At 59.9% G+C, this 25767-nt stretch overlaps 1 protein-coding gene and 1 long non-coding RNA gene across 3 annotated transcripts; one reads left to right on the top strand and one right to left on the bottom strand.

Annotated features, from left to right (window-relative positions):
- APC2 (APC2, WNT signaling pathway regulator) lies at positions 1575–24549 on the top strand. The gene is given in 16 exon segments (XM_018050437.1): positions 1575–1666; positions 8303–8461; positions 8607–8697; positions 8791–8971; positions 9774–9882; positions 10026–10142; positions 10736–10813; positions 10967–11065; positions 11555–11945; positions 12731–12826; positions 15538–15677; positions 16020–16097; positions 16237–16353; positions 16660–16874; positions 19251–23935; positions 23938–24549. Coding segments are annotated over 16 exon segments (6837 nt in total). The 5' UTR covers positions 1575–1612; the 3' UTR covers positions 24165–24549.
- Positions 5495–10110, bottom strand: LOC108636368. 2 transcript variants are annotated; one of them, XR_001918310.1, is made up of 4 exons: positions 10003–10110; positions 8626–8729; positions 6452–6515; positions 5495–5842 (listed from the first exon to the last, which is right to left on the bottom strand). It is a non-coding gene; the product is annotated as an uncharacterized LOC108636368 (long non-coding RNA). The 2 variants fall into 2 exon arrangements; XR_001918309.1 differs by lacking the exons at positions 5495–5842; positions 6452–6515 and adding an exon at positions 6532–6916.

The following is a 25767-nucleotide window of genomic DNA, read 5'->3' as shown; positions in this document are numbered from 1 at the left end:
AATAACTACACGTATGATTAGTCCTACGCAGCTAGTGGTGCGCGCAGCAGCAGCCAGGTGGCGCCCTATTCCGGGAAAACTTTTGGAGGTCCAGACTTGGTTGGCCTCTCTCCGGTCCGCTGGCTCAGGCCACGCCACGCTCCTGCTTTGTCCCGTCTCCTGAACATACCCTATTGGTTCCGTACCCCAACCCTGCGGGCCATCCGCACCATCTCAGAGGCAGTTCCGTCGCTCGACCCTCAGCTTCCTGTCGGTCAGTCAGCTGCCTTCAGAACCGCTTCCCCAGCGCCCCTGGCCGTCAACCTAAATGCATATCATCCTCCTGGAACCTCCCCAGGTTCCAGAAGAACGCCTAGGCTCCGCCGTGGTCCATGAAGTCCCTCCTCCCCGCTGCTCCTCATCTTCTCCCGACTAGCTCTCCTCTCCCAGCCTTCCCGCGGGCTCCGCTCTCCGCCCGACGCCCTTCCTGCAGATTCCCAGCACCTGCTTAATGAGGCCAGCCCACAGCATCCCGGCCACAGCAGCGCCCCTTACTCTACCTCCAGGAGTACACTAGGACCGATTGTTCTCTACTTCCCAAGACTTAGCAGAGCTCGCGATAACGTCCCCTCCACCACCCTCACCATCCTCCCTTCACCATCCTTGCCCAACTTCCACTTATCTGGGACACCCGCAGTCCCCTCCGTCTCCCAGCGCCACTCACGGCCGTTTTCCCTGAGGACACCAGAGGGCGCCTATGAGCAGCGGGCGGGGCCAAGTCCCGGCTCTGACCACTGCCCTGGGGGCTTGCGCGGCCTCATCCGCCCCTCACATCCAGCTCCCTCTCTTTGTTCTGGCTGTTCCACCTGCCCGGATGTTTACCCTTCGGGTCTCCATTCAAGTGCACTTTCCAGCAGCCCCTCAGTTCCCGGGCTGTTTCCTCCTCAGCACCCTCCTCTACCAACATGTTCTCTTGTTGACTGTCGGCCCCTCTCCACCCAATGTCAGCTTCCCAAAACAGTTTTCACTGTTTTGTTTCATGCACAGGCAGGGCCTAGCACACAGTAGGTGCTTAATAAGTATTTGGTAAATTACTGAAACCTTCACCAGTTCTCCACCCTGCCCCGCCCCGCCCGGGCCCGTGCCCAGCGCCCAACTCCGAGCTCGCAGCCAGTGTTTGCTGAATGACTAATGAACGGAACGCGCGGCCCGGCCTCTGCGGGGACACCTTCCAAGCGAAGGGCGGCACCACCCCCGTGCCTACGAGATCCCTATCTTCCATGAGACCACTCCTACCCCCCGGCCCACTTCCCAACACCGGATTTCCTCCGCAGCTCCCGCGAGAGCCCCTCCCGACCTCTAGGGTTCCCCAACCCCGTCGGACCCCCGCCCCTCCCCCCTCCTCCGCTCACGCTGTTCCCCGCCCTCACACCGCCCCTCCCAAGTCCTCAGCCCTCGAGACGCCCGCCGCCCGCACGAGTCCTCCAGGCCTCCCCTCTTTAGCCCCCTTGGCTTTAGAGACCCCGCTCCGCCCCTTGCTCCGCGCAGGCGCAGACGCCCTGGTCCGCTCCTCCCACCCCACCCCCAGCGGTCGAGGGGCGGGGCGCGGGCTGGTGGAGGTGGCCACAGCTCCATGGGGCTCCTGGGGCTGCTGAGCCTACTGCACTCGGCCTTCTTTGGGGACCAGGTAGGCCGCGGGGGTCCAGGTCTAGTGGGTGGGGTCTGGCCGTGGGCGCGGCTGGGGCGCGTAGAGCCGCAGCCAGAGATGCAGTGAGGACCGCGAGGACTGTGGTCGTGGCATCAGGAGGCGCCGGGGCACGCGCAGTGAATCTCCGCGGGTCTGGGGTCTTGCGCGATCGCTGTGGAGACCGTTGCCAGGGAAACCGCCTCAGGTCGTTCGCAGGGCTGAGAGCCCCTCCCCCGCGCCGCAGTCAACCTCCCCTCCACTCCCGGGTTTGCGCAAGCGCGGTCACTCGTGCTCAGCCTAAAGCCTCTAAGAAAGACTCCCTCCAGACCCCTCCTTATTGAGCGGACCAGGAGACTGGAGGGAGAGGGAGGCTGCGGAGGGGGCGAGCTGTGCCGAAGCTCGCCAAGCACAGGCGGGTAGAGGGACGTGCCACGCCCTGCGCCTTTCCGGGCCTCAGTTTCCCCCTCTGGACGCCGAGCGTATGACTAACATCACCCACGCTGATGTTAATACTAATGTCTATCCCACCAGGCCCGAGCGCTTTGCTACCTCTGACATCCGAATCCTGGGGTTCTAACATCCCCTCCTTAGGAGGAAACAGGCTGGGGGATGCAGCGGGGAACCCCCAAGGTCATGCCTAGAGCTGGGCTGGAGCCTGAGCGCGGAGCGGATACGCCCGCACGTGACACAGCCAGGAGGCCGGCGGGAGCTATCCACGGTGCTGACAGGCCGCGCGCCTGGCCCCTCCACTCCCGGGAAACTGAGGCCCAGAACCGCGGTCAGGAGACCGGGATTCGGGGAAGCTGCCTGGCCCGGCCGGCTCCACCCCTCTCCCACCTCCAGTGGCATTTTCTCCTCACCTGTCAGGGCCCTGTTCAGTCACCCAGCCTGAGCCCATTTCTGTGGTCTCATGACCATCTGGAGCCTTCCTGTTCCCTTGCCCCCATCATCCAGCTCGGAGTTGGGGACCGCTTCTGGTTCCATCTCCAGCCCCTGACACAGCTGAGGCTCAGTGGGGGAGGGCAGAGAATCAAGGGGGCAGAGATGCTCGAGGTCAGGCTCAGAAGGCCCAAAAGTGAACCTGGCTGTGTGCTGGACCAAGTGCTGGGGTGGGGGTGGGGAGAAGACAGCCCTGTGCACTAGGAGGTGCAGATGATAACAGGGACAGAGGCTGGGAGGGTACCCCCCGCTAGACCTGGGGACTGCTTCTCAGCACCTCCCAAGACTGAGCCTGGGGTTCTGGGAGCCTCTGAGGGTTACGAAGCCTCTTGTGGTTATAGAATTTCCAGTGATGCCACATTCTGGCTGTGCCTCAGAGATTTACAGGGTCAAGTCTTGGGTGATGTCAGGGACATGATGTTCCAGAGGCTTGGGGACAAGGGCATTTTGCCTTGGGGTCTCAGCCATCAATACTTCGGCCACCTGATGCAAAGAGCTGACTCACTGGAAAAGGCCCTGATGCTCTGGAAGTTTGATGACAAAATGAAAAGGAGGAGGCTGAGGATGAGATGGCTGGAGGGCATCACTGACTCAATGGATATGAGTTTGAACAAACTCCAGGAGACAGTGAAGGACAGGGAAGTCTGGCGTGCTGCAGTCCATGGGGTCGCAAAGAGGCAGACATGACTTAGTAACTGAACAACAATCCAGCCCCCTGTGCTCTAGCCTTCCAGGTCAAAGACACACCCAGAGTGGTGAGAAATGCCTAGGGAGGATCTACTAGGACTCCTGCATGAATTTAGGCAACCTTCTCCCTGCCCTGAGCCTCAGTCTGCCCCTGTGTATGAGGACAGGACTGGTCATTGGACCCTCCAAGTCTCTGCCAGCTCTAATGTTCTGACTGAGGACAGTGCCATCTGAAACTGGGTGGGGGAGCTAAGACTTCATCCCATGGGGGTAGAGGCAGTGATTCTCCAACCCACCTCCCAGTGAACAAAGTGGGAAACTGAGGCCAGAGAGAGATGTGCTCAAGGTTGTACAGGGGAGTCAAGGTGGAGCTGAAGCCGAGGCCCTGGGCTCTGTCCTCTCCCCACCCTCACTCAGCCCCAGGACTCCTCCATGGGGACTGCCCTTGCTCTGAAGGCCTCATCATTTTCCTGGTCCAGCCCCACCACCCTCTGTCCTCTGTGGCCCCACCCGAAGCCTGTATGCCTCGAGTGGGCTCTGACCTTTCCTGGTTCCAGGCATCAGACCTGCTGTTTCCTCAGCCTGGAAGGCTTTTCCCTTCCTTGACCCCATGCCCAATTCTGATTCATCCTGAAGGAGCCCAGCACCCATGTCCTCTTCTCAGTGCAGCCTTCCCAGCCTCTGGAAGGACTAATTCTGCCCGCTGCACCCCCTTCTGAGCCCTGCAAGCTGGGGACAGCAATGTCCAGCTCTAGAGGCTCTGGGACAGTCAAGGTCTGTGTCCTCTCAGGGCCCTCAGCATTGTCGTCCCAGGATGGGGCTTATGGGGCCTCCTGCAACTCACTCAGCAGGAAACAAAGTGGTCCTTGTGTCTTTTGGCTGCCCCTCCTGTCCCGGCCTTCCTTGCACCAGCCCTTGCAAGGGCTGCAGCCACCTTCCCATTTTACAGAGAGAAATGGGAGGGTCTGCAGGTGAATGACGGTTTGCTCTGGTCCCCCACCCAGAAGACAGAGGCAGGTCCCGAAGCTATGTCTTGTGGCCCTAGTGCCTCCTTCATAGCTTTGGCCACCAGGCAGCCTGAGCCACAGCTACAGATTCGGCTTCTGGGTGTTAAACCCTCAAGTGGCCCCCAGGGACTCATTGAGGATCTGATACAGCTGGGGATGGGTACTTTGGGGACCCCAGACCTTCCCCTCCTCTGGCTTCCCTTATCCAAGGCTGAATTGTGGATTCCACCTGGGACAGAATCAGAGAGATTCAGAGAAAGCCAGGGACAGAGGAATGTGGGGAGGGACACGGAGTCACGGAGGCGCTGACACACTCTGCCAAGGAACCGGGGAGAAATGCAGGGTCCCAGGTGCTCCCCAGCATGCCTGCCCATCCCCCAGCTTCACCTCCCTATGCTAGTCAGGACCCTCGAGGCCCTCCAGCTGTGTCCCCAGCCCTGGCCTACCCTGACCCATAGGAACAACGCCAGGCTGGATCCGTGGGGAAGGGCTTCCTGCCCCACCGCCCCTGGGGCTGCCCTCCCTCCACCCTGAGATTCTGATGTAACACCCAGGACTGGATGCTTTACTCTCAGATTCTTCAGATTCAGCCACTTATAAGAGCAGGTTCTAAGAGGCCATTCCACCCCGAAATGGAGTGGAAGACAAGAGGTCATGGTCATTGGGGCGCTCCCTTTCTTTAGGGGTGTTCACCCACACACATACACACACCCCCTGAACCCTAGCGAAGGCCCGACGCCCCGCCCCCAGAGGCGGTCCCCGCCCCGGGCCGCCATTGGCTGTTGCCATGGCACCAGCCATCTTCCCGCGCCGTCATTGGCCGCCGCGCCTGCATCCATCCCGCATCCTCCCCCGCTCGCGGTGGTCTCGCCCCAGCGCCCTGAGCGGCGGCGCCGCCTGGCGAGGCCCAGACCAGGCTTTGTCCGCCCTGGAGGCCCCTGTCAGACCCGCCGAAATCCCGGAGCCCTGGAGCCTGGACCCCGCGGCCGCCCCAGCCCTGGAAGACTGGGAGCTTGGGCGGGGCTGGCGTAGCTGCGCGGAGGGAGAAAGACCCAAGCCCACGGCACCGGCACCGCACCGCAGCCAGCCCAACCCCGATGAAATAAAGTAAGCGGGCGCCTTCCTTGGGTGGAGGGCAGGGAGGGCAGCCTCCGCCTAGCCCGGAGTCTCCATCCTTTTCTCTCGGCCTTGCCTGTAAATACACAATGTGGAGACTCTATTTCTTCAGGGTGGAGCCATAGGGGAAACTGTGTCCCAGAGAACTGGGCGTCTGCGTCGCTGCAGCTGGTCCCATGCAAACACCCACCCACAGATTTCAACACCCAGGTCTCCCAGAGTCTGCGGGCTGGCTAGTGTGCCTAGGGGGATGCCGCTGCGTCTCTCTGGGTGTCAGATGAATCAGAGGAAATGCGGCCCCTCGCTGCTCATTCAGACAAACCTCCAGCTGTAGGTCTTTTCTCATTGGTGATGGAGATGTCTGATGCGTTCCTCGAGGCAGCCTGGGATGAAGGGCAGGCAGGAGGGCTTCCAGGAGGAGGCTGCACTGTGAGGGATGGCAGGAGTCAGAAGAGGTGTTCTGGGCAGGAGAGCTGCATGTGTCAAGGCCTGGGGTTGGGGGAGAAAGAGCTGCCAGTGGCAGTGATGCGGGGCCTCTGTGAAGGAGTCACAGCTTATGCTGAAGGCCCCGGGGAGCCCTGGAGGCATTGGCGCAGGGGAGAAATGGAGTCCAGCATGTGATTTTCCAAGTTCCCTCTGACTGTGTGTGAAAAGTGGATCGTGGGAGGCCACGAAGGGGCTGGTGAGGCTGCCCTGAGAGGGTCCCCCCAGGGCAGAGCTTGAGGTGGGTGATGGGAGTGTGGGGTTAGGGACCCAGGTTGGAATGAAGAGCGGGGAGCCCAGGGGGTGGCCCAGCTACCAAGTTCAGTCTGATGGGGACACAGCAGTAACTACTGGGTGTGAAGGGGTTGAAAGGTCTGAAGTTCCACTGGGCCATTCCAAGAGCTCATGAGGGCAGCCTGGGGAGGGGGTGCAGGCAGGGCCTGGGTTTGGGGAATGGGAGGGTTATGCCTGGGACTACTGCTCCCCCCTGGGTGGGCATGTGTGGTGGCCTCCACCAGGACACAGGGCCCCCGCTGGACCCCAGGGGGCTCACCGCAACTCCAGTCCATCCTGATGCACAGCTGGGACCCCTGGCTGAGTCATAGGCAGGATCAGTACTGCGGTGGAAGGGGAGGCTGTGGTCTTTGGGCATCAGTCTCCCCCACCTGACACGCTGTCTCCCGTAGGACTGTCCTGTCTTCCTGTCACTTGTGGTTTGCTCCATGACAGCCATCCCACCTGGCCCTCTAGTATCGCACAAGACGGGCCTGGCAGATCGAGTTCTCCCCATTTGTCAGATGTGCAAACTGAGGCCTGCAGAGATGGCGGGGCTGGTATACCTGCAGCACTGCCTGGACTTGTGAGCACTTGCAGGGCAGTGTCTGAGTTCCATGCATGCCTGGTGCATTCCCCTCGGCTCAGCTTCTCCCTCTGGGAACAGTCTAAGGGTGGTCGCTGAGACTCTAGGCTCAGGACTGTGACAAGGTGTCAGATGACAGAGCCAGGCATGCAGTAGATCCTGTGAGTGATTAGAAAGGACTGACTCCATGTCATGCCTGGGCTGAACCCCCACACCCCTACTCCAGGCTCAGCTGTGCCCTTGGGATCCCTAGGGTGTGGGGGTCTCCTTGGTGAGGGAGAGAGAGGAGAATGAGTGGAAAAGCGAATGAATGGGTGTGGCCAGGTGGTGGAGGGGGAAGGGAGGGGGCAGGTGCACCCCCCCACCCCCTGCCGTGGGCAGGGGTGGCTGACTGATTGACTTGGGGAGGGGGCTCCTAGGGAGGAGGTGGCAGAGGAGATGGGCTGCCATTGGTGTGCCTCAGACAAAGGCGGAGGGAGGGGACATGGGCTGATGGGAAGGGAACAAAGAGGGAAGGGGGGCTGGTGGTGGGATCGCACCGTCAGGAGGGCCAAGACAAGGGAGGAGGCACTGGCCAGCTGGACAGACGGAGGAGATTGGGCTGAGTGAGGAAGGACAGCCAGACACACAAAGAAGCAAGCGGCGGTGGCCATGTGCTGGGGGTGGGGCAGGAGGCCCCGGGGGCCAGAGGGGCTAGCAGAGGGCTGACCGGAGGGGCACCGGGCCAAGCAGGGAGGTACTCTGGATCCAACCGCTGCTTGAATGGGTGTGGGGGCTGCAGGTGTCCAGGCTCCAGACCCCTACATGACCCCTGTGTTTCTGGGTCTGTCTGTCCAACTGTACAGTTGCCAGGGCTCCACCATCAGCTTGTCCACCACTTTCTTAGAACCTTCATGGCATTCTTATTGTCCATCATCTGGACCAGCTGGCAGTCTGTCCACCCAGCCTCTGGGTAGTTGTGCTCATTCAGGAGAGGGTCTTGGTTTATCATCTGTCTGTCTGTCTGTCTCTGGCTGTGTGTCTGAGCCTGGTGGCATTGGGCTGGAAAGCCCACCTGCAAGTTTAAATTGTCATATTGGGGACCACCTCGGTGGTCCAGGGGTTGAGACATAGCCTTGAATGCAGGGGGTGTGGGTTCAATCCCTGGTTGGGAAACTAAGGTCCCACATGTCATGATATGGCCAAAAATTCATTATAATAATAAAATTAAATTGTCAGAGCATCTGTCTGTCTAGCTGGCGATCCGTTTGTGTGTCCAGAGGCCCCCACAGTGAGGGCCAGCGTCTGTCTGTGTGTCTTGTGTATTGGTCACTTTGGCTGTCTGTCTGAAAACCTGTCCAATGGCTCTGTCCCTCTGTCTCCTGTTGTCCCTGCCTGCCTGTGTCTGTCACTCCACCTGCCAGGTGGTCTGTCCCCCAGACTCCCTGGGCCAGCACCATCTTGCCTGCAACATCCAGCCACCCTGCCTGAGACCCAGCCAGAACCTAGGTCAGAGGCTGTCCCCTCCCCAGACCCTTGGATGATCCCTCTCTCCTGTGGCCCCAGGCACTGCAGGCGCTGAAGATGACGAGCTCCGTGGCGGCCTATGAGCAGCTGGTGCGGCAGGTGGAGGCCTTGAAGGCCGAGAACAGTCACCTGCGGCAGGAGCTTCGGGATAATTCAAGCCACCTGTCCAAGCTGGAGACAGAGACGTCGGGAATGAAGGTGCAAGGCGAGGCGAGGCTAGGACACAGACTGTGGCACAGGGACAAACACAGGATGGGTGGGCAGGACGAGGGCATCTAACAGATGGCCAGGACCGGAGGTCCCAGGCCTCACTGACCGCTGTCTTTCCTGCCTCCATTTTCAGGCGGTCCTGCAGCACTTACAGGGCAAGCTGGAGCAGGAGGCTCGTGTGTTGGTGTCCTCCGGGCAGACTGAGGTGCTGGAACAGCTGAAAGGTGAGGCACTGACCTGGGACTTCCTCTGCATACTGCGGGGAGAGGAGGCAGAGAGAGGTGCTTATCTTCACCTCTCTCTCCATGCCCACCCAGCCCTGCAGATGGACATCACCAGCCTGTATAACCTCAAGTTCCAGCCCCCAGCTCTGGCCCCCGAACCCACTACCCGGACCCCTGAGGGAAGCCCGGTGCACAGCTCTGGGCCCTCCAAGGAGAACTTTGGGGAGCTGAGCCGGGCTACCATTCGGCTCTTGGAGGAACTGGACAGGGAACGGTGAGATGGGGGGGATCTCCACCCACTTTGTGAGCCATCCTGCCCCCACCCCACCCACTGCCCCCAGGGGTCTAGTACCTCAGCCCCCTTCCCTGGCCCAACTGACCTCAACCAGAGGACAAAGAGGAGGGGGGTGTTCCTGCTGAGGGGAAGACTCCTGGGAGATGTCCCCAGGGGTCCCGGACACACAGGCATTGCCAGGGACAGGGCTGTGTCCAGTGCCAGGGCTCAGAGTCAGGCCTGGAGCCAGGGGGACTCAAGGCAGTCTTTATGGAGAAAGGGCTGCTGCCCAAGAAACCTGGGCCTGGGGCCAGAAGGAGGCAGGGTCTGGGTGCCTAGCTCAGCTGGGTCGTGTAGGGTCAGGTAGAACAGCTCTGGAGCAGGCTGAAGTTAACTCTATGCTTTGCTGTCTGACCTCAAGCAGGAACCCTAACCCCTGCTAGCCTCAGACTTCTGCCCTGTAGAATGGGAATAACAGTGTCTCTGCACAAGGCATGAAGAAGTCTGAACCTCAAGTTTACCCTGTGTAGGCTAGAAGGCGATTATCCAGTATTGGAGAGGTGTTAACCTCCTCAGAGCCTTTCTCCGAGGATCACAGTTTACAAATGAGTTGCCAATTTTACTTTCAATTAATTTCTACACCCCATCCCCACCCTAGTCCCGGGAGTGCTATGGGCGCTGAGATTTTTGCCACACTTTTAAACATGACACCCAAGAAGTGATCATTAAAATCAGGGTAGACAGCACATGCGCCTCGGCTCCCGCCCTGAGAGCCCGCGCCCACCGACCTGCCCTCCCCCAGGTGTTTCCTGTTGAATGAGATTGAGAAGGAGGAAAAGGAGAAGCTCTGGTATTACTCGCAGTTGCAGGGGCTATCTAAGCGCTTGGATGAACTCCCGCACGTGGAGACGGTGAGCTTCCTGGGCTGCCCCGGGATCGACAGGGCCCCGCCTATGGCGGGAGGCGTAGAGCAAAGGTGGAGGCCCCTCCCCCTCCCGGGAGCCCCCTCCCCCTCCCGGGAGCCCCCTCACCGGGGCCCGTCCGCTCCTCCCAGCAGTTCTCAATGCAGATGGATCTGATCCGGCAACAGCTGGAATTCGAGGCCCAGCACATCCGCTCGCTGATGGAGGAGCGCTTCGGCACCTCTGACGAGATGGTGCAGCGGGCGCAGGTACGGCGCTGGCGGGGCACTGCACCAGTGGGCGAATCAGAGCACAGAACTTGTGGGAGGAGTCTGGGTTAGTGGGCGGGGTTATATACCTGCGGGCGAATCAGAGAGCAGAGGCTCCTGTGGGTGGGGCTTGTCGCAGGTGGCAGAGCCACAGCTAGAGCGAGTTGTGAACAGAGCCAGAGGGGGTTAGGCTGGACCCAGCACAGACGGCAGAGTCCCCGGGCGATGGGGATGCGGCCGACAGTGCGAGGAACCGAGTCTGAACAAGACTTGGGCGTTGCCAGTCAAATGGCGGGACCAAGTCAGAAAGTTGAGTGTGTCTGGAGGGCAGCCAGGGGTCTATGTTTTGGGGGGGTCCAGAGTCCGGGGTTAAGGGTTGGACCTTGGGTGGGGCCAGGAAGTGAGTGGAGTCAAGTAACTGGGTGGGGTTTAGAGTGGGAGGGCCACATCAAGGAAGAAGCCCAGGGTCAGAGCCCAGGGTGGGGCTTTGACAGTGGGTGGGGCCGATTTGAGCTGAGGGCGGGGCCATATTGGGACGTGGGCGGAGTCGGAACGGGTCAGGATTTCCACAGCGTGCATTTTCTCCCACTCAGATCCGTGCTTCCCGCCTGGAGCAGATCGACAAGGAACTGCTGTCCGCCCAGGACCGGGTGCAGCAGACCGAGCCCCAGGTACCAGGGGGCAGAGCTAGGGCCCTAGTGGGTGATGACAGCCAAGGCAGTAAGGGGACCCCCAGGGCCCTGCCCCCACTACGTTGTCATGGCAGCCTGAGAGCTTTGTATGGTGCCCCTGGGCGAAACCACAGGCCAGGCGCTCTCCCACAGGCCTTGCTGGCAGTGAAGTCGATGCCCATGGACGAGGACGCCGAGAATGAGGTCCCCACGCACCCTGAGGATGGTGCCCCTCAGCCAGGCAACAGTAAGGTGAGGGGAGTCCAGGTCGGAGGATGCTCACAGGCAGGGTGGAGGGATAGCGGTGGCTTGGTTGGGATACACAGTGAAGTGGGTCCTGCACCCCTACTGCATTTGAAGGCCCTTCCTCCCCAGGCCGCTATTAAGCTTATCCAGGTGTGGGAGGGTCGCCCTGAGTTGGAGTGCTTGGTGAGGCTGGGTTGTGGTCTGGAGCCTGGCGTGGGTGTGGCTACCTGTCCTGTAAATTTGGAGGGCATGCTAGACTTAGGAGTACCCGTGATACCGGTGGGGTGGGCCTTTGGCCCTCACGGACTGGTGGTGTCTCTGCAGTAGGGTGTATGCGTGTGCTGTTCTCTGGGAGGATGCAGGGTGAGAGTCTTAAGGTGAGCAAGGGCTAACATGATGGGACTCCCTTGTTTAGGGGGAGTCACCAGAGGCTGGGGGACTGTCCCTGGCTGGGGAGTGCAGGCTCCCCACCCTGACATCTCCTGCCCCTCGCAGGTGGAGGTGGTCTTCTGGCTCCTGTCCATGCTGGCAACGCGGGACCAGGAGGACACGGCACGGACGCTGCTCGCCATGTCCAGCTCACCCGAAAGCTGCGTGGCCATGCGCCGCTCAGGCTGTCTGCCACTGCTGCTGCAGATCCTGCACGGCACCGAGGCTGGGGTTGGGGGTCGCAACGGGACCCCCGGGGCTCCAGGAGCCAAGGACGCACGCATGCGCGCCAACGCAGCACTGCACAATATTGTCTTCTCTCAGCCCGACCAGGGGCTGGCACGCAAGGAGATGCGAGTGTTACATGTGCTGGAGCAGATCCGTGCCTACTGCGAGACCTGCTGGGACTGGCTGCAGGCCCGGGATGGCGGGCCTGAGGGCGGCGGCACTGGTGCTGGTGAGTGTGCATCCTGGGCTCCCTGAGGGGCAGGGCAGCACTCTCGGGTGTCAGGGGCCTCTGGCTTCTCCTGGGCACCTGCTTTGTGCCTGGCGCTGGCTGAGGTCTCATGGGAACCTGTGAAGATAGACTGCCGAAGGGACAACCAGGAACAACCCAGGCCGCGGGGTAGATGTTCAAGAAACCATGGATTGCAGGCAAGCCTCCAAACGTGAGTGCAGAGTTTGAGATTCCTAGCTTTTGTGGCTGGAGAAGGCAATGGCACCCTACTCCAGTACTCTTGCCTGGAAAATCCCATGGACGGAGGAGCCTGGTAGGCTGCAGTCCATGGGGTCGCGAAGAGTTGGACACAACTGAGCGACTTCACTTTCACTTTTCACTTTCATGCATTGGAGAAGGAAATGGCAACCCACTCCAGTATTCTTGCCTAGAGAATCCCAGGGATAGGGGAGCCAGGTGGGCTGCCGTCTATGGGGTCGCACAGTCGGACACGACTGAAGCGACTTAGCAGCAGCAGCAGCAGCTTTTGTGGCTGATTGCAAAGTTAATATCCGATGCTGAGCACCAGGCTGAGTGAGGCAGGTCGCTCCTTGTTCACTTTAGAGGTTCTGTAAAGGAGGCCCCTCTGCTCCGGGAGTGACTCCCACAAGCCCAGCGCACAGCACTTTGAAAAACTCTGGGGTTTTGGCAGGCCTGCAGAGTGCAGACCACAGGGAGGGGTGGGGACCCACCAGGTCACATCTCCGGGAGTGGGAGGGCTCTGACCATGGTCCTTGTGCCCACAGCACCAGTGCCCATTGAGCCACAGATCTGTCAGGCCACCTGCGCTGTGATGAAGCTGTCCTTTGATGAGGAATACCGCCGCGCTATGAATGAGCTGGGTGAGTGTCCCTCATCCACCCCCGCCCCCGATCTGGTCCAAGGTCTCCAGGCCTCCCCCAGTGCAGGGCAGGCTGTGGGCCCTAGTGGTCCTGGGACTCAGACAATGGGGGCAGGGCAGGGAAAGTCAGGAGCTGAGGTGAATTGAACCTACCAGTGGTCAGGGCAGGGCGACCCTGTGAAATTTTCGGTTTGGGAATATTACATCTTTTTCCTAACGAAGGTCAGTTGAAATGTTGGAAACAGAAATACGCAGGGTGCAAATTACATCCATCTGCTTTGTTTTACTCTAATTAATACAAAATAAGGCACATACTTCTCACCTGGCAGGTGGTTGGAGCACTCAGAAGTTCCCTAAGGTCTCTCAGGGTCCGACATCGTGGGGTGAGGGGCGGGGGAGCAGCCGGGCGCAGCCTTTCTGGGGCAGGGCAGGGGGCATCTGGAGCAGTGGCCACTTTACAAGAGGGCACAGCTCTTGAGGCTTTCCTCTCTTGGCTATTCCACAGACCCCTGGGAGTTACCAAGTCCCCTCCAGGAGGCCTGAAAAAAGGCCACTTGTGTTGATGAAGTTAAGATATGATTTGCCTTTGCCCCTCTCATGGGTATGGTGTGTTCAGTGCAATTTAACAGGCACTGTTACTCTGAGGACCCCTGGGCTGTATGTTCTGGGGTTTTAAGATTTCTCCATTTTAATTTACAGTATGGTAAATATTTGTTATTGGAGTATAGTTGATTTATAATGTGTTGGTTTCAGGTGTAAATTGATTCAGTTATATGTATTCTTTTTTTATTCTTTTCCATTATGGCTTATCACAGGATATTGAATATAGTTCTCTGTGCCACAGAGTAGGACCTTGTTGTGCATCCGTCCTGCACATAATAGCGTACGTCTGCTAACCCCAGCCTCCTTCCCCGTCAGCAGCCACAAGTCTGTTCTCTGTGTCTGTGAGTCTGTTTGGTAGATAGGTTCATTTGTGGCATATTTTAGATTCCACATTAGGTAACATCATATGGCTTTTGTTGTCTTTCACAGAAAATCTCTAGTTGCATCCATGTTGCTGCAAATGGCAATATTTTGTTTTTTGTGGCTAATATTCCACTATATATACATATATATATATATATATGAGTTCCTGGGAGTGGATTTTTAAGAAGCAAAAAGGCTTTGGATAACCCCTTCAACTTTGAATTATGCAGTGGCAACCCACTCTGGTACTCTTGCCTGGCAAATCCCATGGACGGAGGAGCCTGGTAGGTTGCAGTCCATGGGGTCCGCTAGGAGTCAGATATGACTGAGCGCCTTCATATTCACTTTTCACTTTCATGCATTGGAGAAGGAAATGGCAACCCACTCCAGTGTTCTTGCCTGGAGAATCCCAGGGATGGAGGAGCCTGGTGGGCTGCCGTCTCTGGGGTCGCACAGAGTCGGACACGACTGAAGCGACTTAGCAGCAGCATATATAACATAAAATGTACTATTTTAACCATTTAAAACAATTATTTTTAATTGAAGGATAATTGTTTTACAATATTGTCAGTTTCTGCCATATACCGCCATGTATGTATGTGTGTGTGTGTGTGTGTATGTATGTATGTCCCCTCCCTCTTGAACCTCCCTCCTACCTCCCACCGTTTTAACCATTTTAAATCATATTTTCTCAAACTGAAACTCTGTCCCCATTAACCACTCACTCCCTCTCCCCCAGCACTAGTCCCTGGCAACCAAGAGCTCACTCTGTGTGCGTGGATCGGCCTGTTCTGGACGTTTCCCATCAGTGGAGTCACACCCTGTGTTTCCTCCTGTCTGCTTCTCTCACTTAGCATCATGTTCTCAGGGTCCATCCACATGGTAGCGAGTGTCAGGGATTCTCTCCTTTTCAGGGCTGAGTGATGCTTCCGGGTGTGGAGGGACCATATTGTGTTTATCCATCATCCGGTGATGGGCACTTGGGTTTTGTCCATCTTCTGGGTGTCGTGACTCATTCTGCTGTGCACACACATACAAAGGGTCGCTTTGGAAGCTTGTGGGTTTGTGTTGCCGAGCCCCTCCCCAGGGTGGCCCCCATTGGTGTGCTCATGAGCAAAAGCGCTTCACAGCCCTGAGAAGGATCCCGTTGCTGAGTGAGGGGAAGGGCCGTGTGTGTCTGGGTTCCTGCACCTTTTGACCATCACCCTCCACATTCGTGAGAACCCCATGTCCTAGTGAACAGAGGATTGTGTGTGGGGGCCATCAGCGATGGCTCCTGAGCATACGCCATCTGGTCTGCCCTGGGGACGTGGTGGGGCACAGCCTCCTGCTCTGCCCTCAGTGGTTCGCCGTCTAATAGTTTTGAGGCTTCTTGTTTGGGAATTTGGGGGGCTTCCCTGAGGAAGTGACTCTTGAACAGAAGGGGACCCAGGAAACTGGGTGGACAGTGGGTAAGAGCACCTGGGCAGAGGGAATGGCGCATGCAAAGGCTCTGCAGTTGGACCAAGTGTGACTGGAAACTGAGGGTGGAAAGGAGGCAGGCGTGGAGGCACAGGGCACCAGGGGGTAGGGCCAGCCTGCCAGCCAGCTATCTGGAGGAGGTGTCCTCAGAGTCAGGCTTCAAATGTAGGCTTGAGGAGAGCAGATTGGGGGTGGGACAGAAGGGAGGGTGTATAGTAGAGTGACCTGTGAGGCGGGATGGCTGGGGGCACCCGACCACCCTTGCGCTCCTGGGTCCCCCTACAGGTGGGCTGCAGGCAGTGGCGGAGTTACTGCAGGTTGACCATGAGATGCACAAGATGACCCGGGACCCTCTCAACCTGGCCCTGCGGCGATACGCTGGCATGACCCTCACCAACCTTACCTTCGGGGACGTCGCCAACAAGGTGCCTGGGTGGGCGGGTCGGCCTCACCCGGCCCGGAGCAGCACTGAGCTGTGGGACAGGCGGGGAGACTGAGGCCCAGCTTCTCCCTCAACCAGTGTCCTCTTGGCCACTCTGCCCTGTGGACTAGGGGGCCTCTGGGCTGTGGATGGAGGGCTGGGAGGAGGCCAGTGTTTGTACCTGCCTGAGCCTCAGGCTCATCTGAGCAGTGAAGTGACTGCTCCCTTCCCTCCATCGTGGTGAAGATGGGGGTGGGGTTCAAGCTCCAGCACATTGCAAGTGCTTGCTTAACACTCGCCCCACCTGTCCTCCCAACATGGCATGACTTCCCTGTGTGCCCCACAGGCTGCACTGTGTGCCCGCCGGGGCTGCATGGAGGCCATTGTGGCCCAGCTGGCATCTGAGAGTGAGGAGCTGCACCAGGTATCAGGAAGCTGTGGGAACACTGGGGGCGGGGGGAGGTGGAGGGCATCCCCTGGGCTTTGCCGTGTGTCAGCTGCTATAGGCCTTAAGGGTGGGAGCCTGGCCCAGGCCCACCCTGCCTGCCCTGTCCCGCCCCCAGGTCGTGTCTAGCATCCTGCGCAACCTGTCCTGGAGGGCTGACATCAACAGCAAGAAGGTGCTGAGGGAGGTGGGCAGCATGACTGCCCTGATGCAGTGCGTCCTTCGAGCCACCAAGGTGGGCATTGGGTGGGGTGGCTGAGGGGCGGGGCAGCCAGGGCGGTCAGGAGGCCCTGGCTGCAGGTGGTGAGTTCTCCACCTAGGGGGAAACCAAGTCAGACAACCCACTGCTTGGCAATGGGCCCACACCTGGGGCTTCCAATATTGCCGCTCAGAGAACCTGTCATAGCTGATTCCATTACTTGTTAAATTTGACAATGCATCTGAGTACCTTATGTGAGTGCCTCCGGGGAGAGGGCCTGGTGAGTGGGATGTGTCGTCCCCCCACACTGTTGACCCCCTGCCGCTCTTGACCCGCACCCAGGAGTCCACCCTGAAGAGCGTGCTTAGCGCCCTGTGGAACCTCTCAGCGCACAGCACAGAGAACAAGGCGGCCATCTGCCAGGTGGATGGTGCCCTCGGCTTCCTGGTGAGCACACTGACTTACAAGTGCCAGAGCAACTCGCTAGCCATCATTGAGAGTGGTGGTGGCATCCTGCGCAATGTGTCCAGCCTCATCGCCACCAGAGAGGACTACAGGTCAGCTGGGGGCGGGGGAAGGGGGCGGGGAATGCTGGGGTCAGAGGAAGGAGGTATGGTGGGCACTCGGGCGGAGCTTGGGGAAAGAAGTGGCCAGGGGAAGGAGGGGGTTGCTGGGGAGGGTGGAAGAAGGAGGTGTAAGGGGCACTGGAGCAGGGCTGGGGGTAAAGAAGTGGGGGGAGGGAGTGGGGGCACTGGGGTGGGGCTGGCAGCTCCCCCTCTGCAGTAAACTCCCGGGGGAGCCTTGCTTTCTCCTGCCAATGAGTCATCTAGATGACCCCCTAGGTGCTATTTTTAGTATAAATACATCCCCAATACTGCATGGGATATACTTCTACTACATTTTAAACTAGCTTTGTAGAAATAAACATAATATTTAAGTAATATTAATAATATTTGTTATTTATTAAAATGTTATTGACTGTGTAATAAGTAACTTACCAGGTAACATTAACAATAAACAATACTTCAATATGTGAACAGACATACTTTTAAAAGTATATCCCAAACTCTGCATGTGATATACTTGTACTAAATTTTAAATTAACTCAGTAAAAATATACATAATTTTCTAAATAACATTAATAATACTTGTTCTTTATTAAAATACTCATTAATATTAAGTAAAACAATACCTATTCTTCATTAACATATTTCCTACTATGTAACATATTGCATGCTTATACTGAATTTTAAATGAATTTATTAAAATAAAAATGCATCATTTTCTAAATAGCAGTAATAAAAACTTGTTCTTTATTAATATCACTTATTAATATTACTAAAAATAATGCTTCTGATGAGATGTATGAAAGTACATAACTTTAAAAAAGTATACATCTCAGTATATCCCAAATATTGTATAGGATATACCTGTGCTAAAGATTTTATCAGTTAAAACATTAAGAAACAATACTTAGATTTCTGTTTACCTTTAATACTATCTTTGTGTGTGTGTGCTTAGTCACTTAGTTGTGTCTGACCCTGGGACCCCATGGACAGAGGAGCCTGGTGGGCTACAGTCCATGGGCTCCTCTGTCCATGGGATTTCTCAGGCAAGAATACTGGAGTACATTGCCATTTCTTTGTCCAGGGTCCCAATCCAGAGGTTGAATCCACCTCTCCCATATTGGCAGGTGGATTCTTTACCACTAGCACCACCTGGGAAGCCCCCAATGCTATTTTCAGTATATCCCAAATATTACATGGGATAAGTAAATGTGTTAGTCACTCAGCTGTGTCCGACTCTTTGCAATCCCATGGAGTATAGACCTCCAGGCTCCTCTGTCCATGGAGTTTTGCAAGCAAGAATATTGGAGTGGGTTGCCATTCATGTCTCCAATTAGATGGGATATAATATTGGAGTGGGTTGCCATTCATTTCTCCAATTAGATGGGATATACTCGTGCTAACGATCTTACCCCAGTAGAGAATTCCCTGGCATGCAGTGGTTAGGACTTGGTGCTTTCATTACCAAGGGCCCAGGTTCATTCATCCCTGGTGGGGAAAATAAGATCTCACAAGTCATGGAGTGGACAGGAAAAAAAAAAGTCTTATCAAGCAAAATAAAACATTTTATCTACTACTAATGCTAATAATAAATAGAAACAAACAGAAATCTCTAGTATAGGTATATAATGAGATATACCGCTGCTAAGTCGCTTCAGTCCTGTCCGACTCTGTGCGACCCCATAGACAGCAGCCCACCAGGCTCCCCTGTCCCCGGGATTCTCCAGGCAAGAACACTGGAGTGGGTTGCCATTTCCTTCTCCAATGCATGAAAGTGAAAAGTGAAAGTGAAGTCGCTCAGTCGTGTCCGACTCTCTGAGATCCCATGGACTGCAGCCTACCAGGCTCCTTCAACCATGGGATTTTCCAGGCAAGAGTACTGGAGTGGGGTGCCATTGCCTTCTCCGTGAGATATACTACACACTGCTATATGTAAAATAACAAGGACCTACTGTATAGCACAGCGAATTCCACTCAACCTAGTAGATTGGAAAAGAATCTGAGAAAGAATGTATAAAGGTATGACAGAACCACTTTGCTGTACATCTAAAAATAACAAAATTGTAAGTCAACTATACTCCATTATAGAATAAAAATTTTAATAAATAGTTAACTAAATTTCATTTTAAACAAGTATTATTAAAGAATTAATAGTACTGTTTAATAGTTTGATATTAATAAAAGCTTTGGCACAAGTATATCCCATCCACTGTTTGGGATACACTTACACTAAGAATTTAGCCTTGTTTTTGAAATTCAAAGTTACCTGGGCATCTTCTGTTTGGATTTGCCCCAGCCGGCTGCGGAGGGTGGTGGGCGGTGTCCAGGTTGGGCGGGGCCTGACGCGCTGCGCCCCGCCTCCCGCAGGCAGGTGCTGCGAGACCACAATTGCCTGCAGACGCTGCTGCAGCATCTGACGTCGCACAGCCTGACCATAGTGAGCAATGCATGCGGCACACTCTGGAACCTGTCGGCCCGCAGCCCTCGCGACCAGGAGCTGCTGTGGGACCTGGGCGCCGTGGGCATGTTGCGGAACCTGGTACACTCCAAGCACAAGATGATCGCCATGGGCAGCGCCGCCGCGCTGCGCAACCTGCTGGCTCACCGGCCTGCCAAGTACCAGCCGGCGGCCACCGCGGTCTCCCCGGGCTCCTGCGCGCCCAGCCTGTATGTGCGCAAACAGCGCGCACTGGAGGCCGAGCTGGACACACGGCACCTGGCGCAGGCGCTTGACCACCTGGAGAAGCAGGGCCTGCCGGAGGCCGAGGCCGCCTCCAAGAAGCCCCTCCCGCCCCTGCGCCACCTGGACGGCCTGGCCCAGGACTACGCCTCTGACTCAGGCTGTTTTGACGACGACGATGCGCCCTCCCTGGCTGCTGCTGCCACTGCTGCAGAGCCCGCCAGCCCCGCAGTGCTCTCCCTCTTCCTGGGCAGCCCCTTCCTGCAGGGCCAGGCGCTGGCCCGAGCCCCGCCCACCCGCCGAGGAGGCCTGGAGGTGGAGAAGGAGGCGGGTGGGGAGGCAGCCGTGGCAGCTAGGGCCAAGGCCAAGCTGGCGCTAGCAGTGGCTCGCATCGACAGGCTGGTAGAGGACATCTCGGCCCTGCACACTTCATCTGACGACAGCTTCAGCCTCAGCTCCGGGGACCCTGGCCAGGAGGCCCCGCGAGAAGGCCGTGCCCAATCCTGCTCACCTTGCAGGGGGCCTGAGGCGGGGCGTCGGGAAGTGGGCAGCAGCCGGGCTCACCCACTGCTGCGGCTCAAGGCAGCCCACGCCAGCCTTTCCAATGACAGTCTCAACAGCGGTAGCACCAGTGATGGGCACTGTCCTCGCGAACACTCACGGCCCTGCTCGCTGGCTGCTCTGGCCGAGCACCGAGAGGGGCCCGCACGTGGTCAGGCGCGGCCCAGCCGGCTTGACCTCAGCCTGCCCAGCGGCCAGGCTGAGCCTGAGGCCCGGGATGCCAAGGCCACAGATGCCCATGTGCGTACCATCAAGTTGTCGCCCACCTACCAGCATGTGCCGCTGCTGGAGGGCACCACCAGGGTGGGTGTGGGGTCCCTGACCCCTGGGGCCCGAAAACAGGCCTGGCTGTCCACAGAGGGCCTGAGCAGTGTGCCTGAGAAGCTAATGGTCGAGAAGGCACCCCTCTGCCTGTCCCGCTGCAGCTCGCTGTCCTCGCTGTCCTCAGCTGGCCGCCCGGGGCCCAGTGAGGCTGGGGACCTAGACGAGAGCGACTCATCTCTGGAGGGGCTGGAGGAGTCTGGCCCTGGTGAGGCAGAGCTGGATGGGGCCTGGCGGGGCCCAGGGACCACCTCCCTGCCCATGGCCATCCCAGCGCCCCAGAGGGGTCGGGGCCTGGGGGTGGAGGATGCCACGCCGTCCAGCTCCTCTGAGAACTGTGTGCAGGAGACACCGTTGGTGCTGAGCCGCTGCAGCTCAGTCAGTTCACTGGGCAGCTTCGAGAGTCCATCCATTGCCAGCTCCATCCCCAGTGACCCGTGCAGCGGGCTGGGCAGTGGCACAGTCAGCCCCAGTGAGCTGCCTGATAGCCCCGGGCAAACCATGCCGCCGAGCCGCAGCAAGACACCGCCACTGGCTCCAGCACCACCGGGCGAGCGGGAGGCCACCCAGTTCAGCCTTCAGTGGGAGAGTTATGTGAAGCGCTTCCTGGACATCGCCGACTGCCGAGAGCGCTGCCGGCTGCCCTCCGAGCTGGATGCAGGCAGTGTGCGTTTCACTGTGGAGAAGCCCGATGAGAACTTTTCATGTGCCTCCAGCCTCAGCGCATTGGCCCTGCATGAGCTCTACGTGCAGAAGGACGTGGAGCTGCGGTTACTGCCCCCTGCCTGCCCAGAGCGCGGCAGTGGGGGAGGCGGAGGCCCGGGGCACCGCCGACGGGACGAGGCCAGTGGCTGTCTGGAAGGGCCAGCGTCCACCGATCAGGAGCTGGAGCTGCTGCGTGAGTGCCTGGGTGGGGCCGTGCCTGCCCGGCTCCGCAAGGTGGCCTCAGCACTCGTGCCTGGCCGCCGTGCGCTGCCCGTGCCGGTCTACATGCTGGTGCCTGCCCCCGCCCGTGAGGATGGCTCCTGCACTGACTCGGCCGAGGGCACTCCAGTCAACTTCTCCAGCACCGCTTCCCTCAGTGACGAGACCCTGCAGGGAGCCCCCAAGGATGGTAGGCGTTTGGATGGGCAGAAACCCGCAGGTCATGCCGCCTCCACTAGGCAGTCTGCTGGGCAGCGGCACAGGGTGGGGGGCATGGGCCGGAGCACAGAGCAGCCCCAGGGGGCTGGCAGGAGCCGGGCAGGGCTAGAGCTGCCCCTCCGCCGGCCCCCAAGCGCCTGCAGGGATACTGACAGCTCCCGCCCAGGCCGGGAGCATGGGGACGGGGCTCTGCAGTCTCTGTGCCTCACAACGCCCACCGAGGAGGCTGTGTACTGTTTCTATGGCAATGACTCGGATGAGGAGCCGGCCACGGCGGTGGCAGCAGCACCCCCACGGCGGGCATCCGCGATCCCCCGGGCGGTAAAGAGGGAGCGCCCGGCTGGTGCCAGGAAGGAGGTGCAGGCTGTGCCCAAGGCTGTACCCAAGGCAGCACCACCCACCCGGGCCCAGCCCAGCCTCATTGCAGATGAGACACCACCGTGCTACTCCCTGAGCTCCTCCGCCAGCTCCCTCAGCGAACCTGAGCCCTCCGAGTGCATGGCCAGTCGGGCCCGGGTCCACAAGCCAGGGCTCACCAAGGACCTGGTCCCCGGGGGCAGGAAGGATGGCTCCCTCAGCCCGCGGGCCGAGGCAGAGCTGCTCCGGCGCTGCATCGGCTCAGCTTTGCCCAGGCGCCAGCCCCAGGTGTCCGGCCCAAGGCGTCGCCCACCCCGAGAGGCCCAGCCAAAGGAGCGTGCAGCAGAGGGGCCCCGGGAGCGCGGTGAGGAGGCAATCAGCTCAGACCATGCCTCAGACCTGGACAGCATCGAGTGGCGTGCCATCCAGGAGGGCGCCAATTCTGTTGCCACATGGTTGCACCAGGCCGCAGCAGCGGCTGCCCGCGAGGCCTCCTCAGAGTCTGATTCCGTTCTGTCCTTTGCAACAGGGCAGTCTGTGGGTTCCACCCTGCAGCCCACCCTGCATAGGAAGGGGTGTCGGCCAAGGGCAGAGCGCCAGGCGAGTGGTGCCCTGCGGCCAGAGAAACCAGAAGGGGCCCTCACCCAGCGCAGCAGTGGGCCAGAGAAGCCGCGTGGCACTCAGAAGGCCCCAAATGGGGTGCCAGCAGTGCTCCGGGGACATACAGTGATCTACATGCCCAGCCCCGCCACCCGGGCACAGCCCAGAGGTGCCCCTGGTTCCCGCATTGTGGCAAGAAAGATGGGAGCGCCCAGCCCCGTGCAGCCAGTGGCCCCCACTAAAGCCCCCAGCCTAGGGCAGCAGCGGTCTAGGAGCCTGCACCGGCCTGGCAAGATCTCAGAGCTGTCAACGCTCAGCCCCCCGCAGAGAAGTGCCACACCACCAGCCCGCCTTGCGAAGACCCCGTCGTCAAGTTCCTCTCAGACCTCACCGGCCTCCCAGCCTCTGCCCAGGAGGTCAGCCCCTGCTGCCCAGCCTGCAGGGCCCCTGCCTGGCCCCAAGGCCTCCCCAGTGCCCAAGACTCCAGCAAGGGCCCTGCTGGCCAAGCAGCACAAGACGCAGAAGTCACCCGTGAGGATCCCCTTTATGCAGAGGCCCGCCAGGCGGGGGCCGCCGCCCTTGGCTAGGGCAGCCCCGGAGCCAGGCCCCAGGGGCCGGGTGGGCACAGAAGGCGGCCCTGCAGCCCGAGGGGGCCGCCTGGGCCTGGTGCGCGTGGCCTCCGCCCGCTCCAGCGGCAGCGAATCCTCCGACCGCTCGGGTTTCCGGCGGCAGCTGACCTTTATCAAGGAGTCGCCGGGCCTGCTGCGCCGCCGACGCTCTGAACTGTCCGCACCCGCACCCGAAGCCACCAACCCGACCACCCAGGCTGCCTCGCCCTGCCGCGGCCGGCCCACACTACCCGCTGTCTTCCTCTGCTCCTCGCGCTGTGATGAGCTGCGGGCAGGCTCCCGGCAGGCCCCGGCCCCTCCGCGGGCCCACGCGGCCCGGCCCCGCCCCAGCGAGCGGCAGCCTCGGCGCACTAGCTCCGAGAGCCCGTCCCGCCTGCCCGTCCGCACGCCGGCCGCCGGGCCCGAGACGGTCAAGCGCTACGCCTCCCTGCCCCACATCAGCGTGGCCCGCAGACCGGATGCCACCAGCCCCGAACCTGCGGCGGACGCCACACGCCGCAGCAGCGCAGGGGAGGCCGGGCCGCTGCCTAGGGTGGCCGCGCCGGGCACCACGTGGCGCCGCATCCGGGACGAGGACGTCCCGCACATCCTGCGGAGCACGCTGCCTGCGCGCGCCCTACCGCTGCTGGGCTCCCCTCCCGAGGACGGCCCAGCCGGCCCGCCGCAGCGCAAGACCAGCGACGCCGTGGTCCAGACTGAGGACTTCGCGGCTGCGAAGATCAACTCCAGCACGTCCCCGAGCATGGAAAGCAGGGCGCCCCCCAGGCCACGGCCAGCGGCCCCACCTCCCTTCTTGGCAGCGACGTGGATGGGCCACCCGCTAAGGCGCCCGCCCCCACCCCCTTCGTCCCCGCCAGCCGGCACGGCTCCCCCAGCCGCTCCGCCCGCGTCCCCCCTTTCAACTACGTGCCCAGCCCCATGGTGGCGGCCATCGCTGACTCTGCCGTGGAGAAGGCCCCCACCCCCGTCCCCACCAGCCTCCTGGAATAGTGGCCAGGACTGGACTTCCAGAGCATCTTCTCCTGGCCCAGGGCCGTCTGGCTGCCCCGAGGGTGGTCCCAGGACCCGCCTGCCACCCCCCCCACCCAGGGCCCCGCCCTCCAAGCCTCACCCTTGCCCACACGGGCCTCGCACTCACGTGTAGACGCTTGCTTTTGAGCCGAGGAGGCTTTGGGAGGAAAGTGAGCTGCGGGCTGGAGCGCGCGTCACCGCAAGGGGGCGCCCACGAGGCCCCGGCGCCCACGCGGAGACCATCCTCCTGGCTGGGGCCGTCCTCAGCGGTGCCCTTCTGGGTTCCTGGCCCTGCCGGGCCCGGCATTAGCACCACACTTGCTCCCTCCCCTCTGGGGAACGCATGGTGGTGGGGGCGGGAGTGACAGTGCCCGTCGAAGTGGGGACGGGGCTGGGAGGGTAGCGGCAGCAGGAGCCTGCCAGCCGGGGGGCGGTGGTGGCTGCGCACGCGCAGGAGAAAGCCTGTAATTACGGGTAGGGCCGGGTAATTGGTTAACTACGGCTTAGCTGGTTTGTTTGCCATCTCGGCCTCAGCTGGGGGCGTGCGGGAGGGACGTGTCTACGCCCTACCGAAAGGCCGCCCCAACCCCAGACAGAGACGCGCAGGGATCCTGGAGCACCCCGAAACTGGTCGGGGGCGCTGGGGACACAGGGCGTCCCTGCAGCCCTCGTAAGAAACCAGGAGAGGCAGGCCGTGGCTGAGGAGAGCGAGAAACGGAGGGGAGGCCGGGGCCTAGCTACCGCCCAGTAGCCAGGCCTGGACCACGGGACCGGACCGCGCTCTGCAGGAAGTGGTCCCCGCTGGCGCCTGCCCGGTCCCAGGTCTTTGCCTTTTCACCGAGTCTCCTTTTCCCTGGATCTGCGGGCTCCGTGGGGCGTGGCCTCCTCCCGGGGGTCAGCACACCTGCCCGAACAGCCCATCCCTCTTCCTTGAGGAGGCCGGCTTTCAGCCGCCCTAAGGATCTGCAGTCACACCGCTCTGCCGAGCTGCTCTGGAGGCCGGGGACAGTGTGCCGGTTCCTGTCCCTTCTCTGGGAGGAGGGGAGCAGAGCCAGGTAGAGAGGACGTGCGGAAGGAGCCCTGCCTCTGCCCCCGTCGGACGCTGTGCTGCCGCTCATTAAGACACACACGCTGTGACATCTCGTCCGGCAGGCCAGAGCTCGGCTTGAAGGCCAGGAGCGGAAGCAGGACGCAGGAACGGCTGCACCACTACTCCTCCTGGGGAGAGCGAGCCTGAGAAAGCGGTGGGGACTGAGCTGGCGCTAGAACAGCCACTGCTGACCCTGAGGCCCCTCTCCAGGGCCGATAAGACACCTATGCAGTTGCTCCCATCCTGTCAGTAGCCAGAAGGGGAGGGGGGAGTGGCCTTCTGAGCTCCCTCTCAAACGTGGGGGCTGCAGAATGCTGCACCCCATCATCACAAGGGAGCCACCCTTGGAAATGGGGGAATGCTGCCAGCTTGCCAAGCAGTGGGGGCCTGGAGTGGAAGCCCCCGTACTGAGTCCCAGGCTGTGCTCTGGCAACTGTGTGCCTGCTTCCCCATGTGGGCCGTGGGAATTCCCAGAGCTACCTCTGGGTTGAG

This window comes from Capra hircus, chromosome 7, assembly GCF_001704415.2.
Source record: "Capra hircus breed San Clemente chromosome 7, ASM170441v1, whole genome shotgun sequence".
Taxonomy (NCBI): Eukaryota; Metazoa; Chordata; class Mammalia; order Artiodactyla; family Bovidae; genus Capra; species Capra hircus.
This window is presented reverse-complemented; position numbering and strand designations above follow the sequence as displayed.